Source organism: Rana temporaria, chromosome 5, assembly GCF_905171775.1.
Source record: "Rana temporaria chromosome 5, aRanTem1.1, whole genome shotgun sequence".
NCBI classification, from domain to species: domain Eukaryota; kingdom Metazoa; phylum Chordata; class Amphibia; order Anura; family Ranidae; genus Rana; species Rana temporaria.
In genome coordinates this window covers 109,574,014-109,580,013 of record NC_053493.1, presented here as the reverse complement: position 1 = coordinate 109,580,013, position 6,000 = coordinate 109,574,014, and the positions used below count along the sequence as shown (strand labels likewise).

The window sequence follows — 6,000 nt, the reverse complement described above, 5'->3', positions numbered from 1 at the left end:
AGATTTCTCGTCATGAAAAACGGTCGTGTGTACGCGGCATTAGAGATTAATCTCTCCCTAGTTTTGGTTGAATGTACACTACTTTAGGGCACTTGTATAACGTATACCATTGGGAACCATTTGTTCTATCCGTTTAGCTACTACACACTAATGATTTTTTTATCAAAACTGAGTTACTAAAAGTCATGCATGTAGCTCTAGCCTAAAGGCCCATACACACGATCAGACTTTTCAACAACGGTCCGACCGACAGGTTTTATTGGACAATCCGACTGTCTGTATGCTCCATCGCACAATTGTTGTCAGAATTTCCATGGACAAATGCTCGCTATGCATGCTCTCAAACTTCCCGACAACAAATCTCCGAAGGAGGATCATCTGATCGTGTGTACACAAGTCCATCGGACTAAAATCCAAAGTGCAAACACGCATGCTCAGAACCAATGCTAAACATCAGACAACAATAGCAGAAGTTGCACAAAGGGTGGCGGTAAAGAGCTGAAAAAAAAAAACGTGATTTGGTGAATGTTGGCTGGAAATTCAAGTTCATGGCCACCGACCTTCGGACCAAAATCCACTGAAAAATCTGATGGAAGTCCGATTGTGTGTATGAGGCTTTACTGTTACTTCTAGGTTGCATAAACCTTGTGTCTTACTAATATTGCATGATGTTATTTTTGCTTGATCTTATTTAGCAGCAAAGCAATGATATACATATGTAAGGGTCAGACCTTCAAAAAAAAAAAAAAGGCCAACCCCACTTCAAGGTAAGCACAGTGATTTTAATAATTTTTCCATTTTCTAGATATAAAGCGCATACCTTAATTACTCCATTTCAAAACCTGATACACTGGGTGCCTTGTGTATAAAAATTTGAAAATGAAGCATGTGGCCCATAGCAACCAGATTTTTAAAGTGTATCTAAACCCAAAACATAATATATCACAGCTTACCAGTCCTTAGATGCTGTGACTGTATCAGTTTTCTTTCTTCAGGCATTTTTTTTACTTTATTTGTATCTGGTAATGCTGAAAATAACACCCTTCCTGTGCCTGGGTGGCTACACTTACTCCTCCACTGTATCTTTGAAGGGAACTGTGGTTGTCACCCAGGATTAAACTTCAAGTGCTTTTTCCTTTCTTCATCTCTATGACAGGTTGGCTGGGGAGATCGGTTGTTTACAGAGAGAAGATACCATTTCATCCCACAGGAAGTAATAAGGACACTGCATTTTCGGCAACATCAACAAGGGATTTCTGTACTTGCTGAAAATGTTCTTAGTCTGCAAAAAGAAAACTAACGTAGCCATCACATCTAAGGTATGGTGAAGTGCTCTTGGATATAAACATCCTTTAATCCTAACTGTAGCTTGTACTAGATAAGCAGCAAGATTAATTGCTATGAAAAACACCTCTATTTTCTCTTTCTTTAGATTTCATACATGTAGTTGTAAAAAAAAAAAAAAGAATCTTTAACAAAAAATTAATTCTGCACATATCTGAAAGTAGTACGACGACAGGGCATTACTGTTGTTTTTCGCCTGGACTTGCCATAGCTGTCACCTGCCCAACAGTTTTTCTTTTTTTCAATATTTTAAGTACATTTAAGTCACTGAGTTTGACTAGCAATGAGCCTGTTCCACGGTGGGAGGCTTTAATGTAATAAATGTTTGCAGCATAAGTTTTTTATTTTTTTTATATAATTTTCAAAAATATAATCCATTAGTAAATGTACCAGTAGCTCTGGGTATTTTGTACATATTATAAATCCTTTATACCATCTGTTTCAGCTCCCTTCACAGGTTAAAATATTGCGAGGAAGCTGATATTTATAACTTTTTTTTTTCTGTAATGCTCTAAACTAGGAATATTTACAGTCTCCAAACACGTGACGTGTTAGTAAAACATGATATCATATACACATAAATACAGAAACAATACGAGAAAATACACCCAACACGCACACTAAGAATCTGTGTGACAGACAACAATTCAGATCTTGGCAGAGGCACATATCGATTCCATGAAGAATTAAGAAATGATGATGATACGTGCTTCTTCTAAGTGACCAGTGTCTACATATCGACTTCACACACACACTTATATAGCACTCAGAGTATACTACATAGCTACCTTGTCATAGCGTATGTTCATAGTTAAAGACGAGGGGCTCCATTAGCAAATCTTTAGCACAAGGATAAAGATCTTTATTTTAGTCGTGCAACTGCCATTTCCAAAAATCTTTATTTTAGTCGTGCAACTGCCATTTCCAAAAATCTTTATTTTAGTCATGCAACTGCCATTTCCAAAAATCTTTATTTTAGTCATGCAACTGCCATTTCCAAAAATCTTTATTTTAGTCATGAAACTGCCATTTCCAATATTCTTTGGACTTTACATGGATAACTTTCACTATAAAAAAAAGTATCCTTATCCTTGTGTTACCTTTTTGAATTGCTCCTTACGTCAATTATTTTGGTGATGTAAAAAAATTATATTACCCTGTATCTTACAGAGTCTCCTAGTCATTTGAATGTGTGCTCAACAACAACACTGCTGTACACCAAAGAAATGTGGAGCTTGAGGATTTTGTGCAAAATTCTACTTGTCTGCAGTACAGGGTTTTATTTTTTATATACCTGAGGCAATTTTTTTTCGTGGAGGGGCGGTCAACTAAAATTAGATAATTCATAAAAAAAAAAGAATTGTTTATTTCAATTAGTGTTATTCATTATGTCTGCATGTCTTTAAACCTAATAAAACTAAACAATGTTAAAGCTCACACAACTGATATCACTGTATATAGTAGTTTGAATGAGGTATAGAAAGTATAGAAAGGATAGTTTTTTTTTACCTCAGGCAGCTGAATGTAAGTAAACCCCTGACTGCATTGCACCAGTTCCCCACACAACACTCTCCATTTTGTGGACTAAGGCAACATTCATGACAATGGAGCCATTCAATTGTTTACATCATTCCTTCTGAAGTATTGAGGCTGCAGTTTCATGAATAAACATGATAAACCCACAAAATGGAAGGCAGCAACGGTGCACATTTAAACAACTACTAATATTTATCTTGTGCCACAAATACCAGTAAAAAACACCTCATCAGTCACACAATATACAGTAGACATTACACGCAATTGTTTTTATAGGCCTATGGGTGAATCTTGAAAGCCAGAAGCTCCTCGGAGTGCATGTTATTTAGAGAACGCAGGTCTGCTAACTTCAGGAGGAGTCTGGTAAAAGTGGAGGCCTCGTTAGGATGGTTTTTCATGATTAAAGTCCTCAGGGCTCGGATCAGAGTCTCTTGCAAAGCTTCAACAGAGTTTACATTTTCAATACCAGAGCGATCTGTAGAAAGGATGACAAATATCTTCATCCTTTTTAAATGAATTTATAAAACAATAAACCAAATAAAATTACAATCCAGGGTATAATGTGGAAGACAATGCTTCATATACATGAACTAGTGCATAACATTATTGTCAAAATGAAAGTGGATATTGCCATTTGCTGCAGTTTTTACTCCACACACCACTTTAAGTTATCCATAAATTGGAGGCAATGGTGGGGACTGGGGAGCCTATTGTGTCTTACATAAGGCTGCAGAGAACATTGCCTAATAGGGGATGAGGTCAGTCAAATGACATGTCACATATATGATCTCAGTAAGAGCCTGAACTCAGTGCAACGTTTCATAACATTCACATAACAAAAGGTGCTGTAAAAAAATACAAGAAAACTAAAAATGCCAGTTCATACAACATTCAGTACAGTGCATTTTTTTTTGCATCAGAAACGCATGCATAGTAGTTCGCTTTCAGTGCGTTCCGGGAAAAAAAAAAAAAAAAGAAATGTAGAACATGCTGCAATTTCTTTCTGCAATGAACTGTACTGGAACAAACTAAAAAAATGCATCAAAAAAGCACTGGAATGCACAAAAAACGCACATGTCCCAATTTAAGGTGAAGGAAAAAAAAGGAGGGGGAAAATGCATTGGAATGCATCAAAAACGCAACGGAAACGCCTCAAAAACGTGCATCCAGAACGCATTCAGACTGCGTTGAGGGAGGTTGATTTACTAAACGGAACATTTACTGTGCACTGCAAGTGCAGTTGCTCTAGATCTGAGGAAAAGCTCTGCTGATTTCTATCATCCAATCATGTGCAAGCAAAAATGCTGTTTCTTTTTCTTAATTTTCCCTGCATGTGATTGGGTAGTCTTTGCAAAGTGAAGCTTTACCTCATTTATGGAAAGGGAGTCACCGCTCCAGGTGGATCTTTAGCAGACAATTGGAGGAACGTCCTAGGAGTCCAAGCAATGACTAAGCACTAACTGTGTGCGAAACGCGTCGGCTGTCCCCTCATGTGACTGTATCTTTGGATGTACATGTCTTACTTTTATCAATAAAGACAACTTTCTCAAGTTTATCCGGAGTGCGATTTCCATGTTTTCCATGTTTACCTCATTTATGAAGCTCTGGAGCATCAGTAGCTTTGCCTTTAGAAAATCAACCCCCTTGTTATTTGCCAGGTACACCCTCCAGAGTGTCAGTAATCAACCCTGAGCTCGGGCAGGAGATAACTCAGCCTCAATAAGGGGCCTTATGTAGATGAATAAAATCTCCTGTTATGACTATTGTATTTTCCTTGCCAGTTGTAAATATACAGAAACCGTGTCAAAATCGGATTGGTTGCAGACACTGTATGACCAAAAATTTTCCACCCAGCTCCTTTGATTTTTTTGAATCTAGGGATTACGGGCATGAGGTGGCTGGCAGGGTCACCCACTGAGTGAAATTTGGTTGGTTCATCAGGAACTGGATGAAATCCAAACAGTCTATGGCCAGCTTTACAGTCTGACATTGGGGGGGTTGATTTACTAAAACTGGAGGATGCAAAATCTGGTGCACTGTGCATGGTAGCCAATCAGCTTCTATCTTCAGCTTGTTCAATTAAGCTTTGACAAAAAAAAGCATGGAAGCTTATTAGTTTCTATGTACCAGATTTTGCACTCTCCAGTTTTAGTAAATCCCCCCAGCAATTTAAGAGCAGAAATTTGGATTCCTAAAAACATCTGCTCCTCCTCCTGGTTCTCTTAAAGTGATATTAAAGGGCGATTCTTTTGACAAACATACTTACCTGCTCTGTGCACTCTGGTACTCCACCGCTGCTCCTGGCCCCTCACTCCCGCCAAGTGCTGAGAGAGAGCTGCTTGCTATAAGGGCACCAAAGCAGTTTTCATTCAGACACAGCGTGCAGCTCGACGCCTGTTCTCTGCTCATTGGCTCACTGGCTGTGAGTGACAGCAGCGGGAGCCAATAACTTCCACTGCTGTCTCATGCCAATGAGGAGAGACGAACCCCAGATAACTGAGGCTCATGACGTGCACATCACTGGATTGAAATGGGGCTCAGGTAAGTATAAGGGGGGGTGCTGCACACAGAAGGTTTTTCCCCCTTATGCATAGTCTTTACAATCACTTTAAATATCTGCTAGTTTGTTATTTTACTGGCTACAACATCCTGGTTTATGCTGGATTATGAATTTCACATTCGTGTATAATGGCAAGGGACATCAGCGTTATTTTACTTTCCAGTACGTTGGCTCTTCCATGTTCATAAAAATAATTTTTCTCTACAATATGGCTGTTACTAGTCAGATTTCGTAATCTGCCTAGTTCCTAGTCCACGGTGGTAGAACTTCCTGTCCTAAGACCCCATTGCCTCCTGGGAAATGATGACACTCATTTCCCAGGAATCTCTGGGCATTACTATGCCTAAAAATCCCAGCATGCACCTCTCTCGGAAAATCCAGGAAGAAACATGAACTGGGCTTCACAGCTATGATGGAAACGGCCACAAGATCCCTGAGATTATATCAGGTAAGTTTTGGCAACTATTTATGTACCGATCATGATTTATTAATATGTTTTAATGAATATTCATAATAATGTAATTGAGATTGCAAAAAAAAAATATATATTCCCCGAACCC

General features: G+C 38.6%; 1 protein-coding gene across 1 annotated transcript in view; it reads right to left on the bottom strand.

Annotated features, from left to right (window-relative positions):
* Positions 1 to 1,628: 1,628 nt before the first annotated feature.
* The window catches only part of NR1D2 (nuclear receptor subfamily 1 group D member 2), a 49,413-nt gene continuing 45,041 nt past the window's right edge, over positions 1,629 to 6,000 (bottom strand). Inside the window, exon 8 of the mRNA XM_040352996.1 lies at positions 1,629 to 3,355. Coding sequence (XP_040208930.1) covers positions 3,159 to 3,355 — 197 coding nt within the window. The 3' untranslated portion in view covers positions 1,629 to 3,158. The remainder of the gene's footprint in view (positions 3,356 to 6,000) is intronic.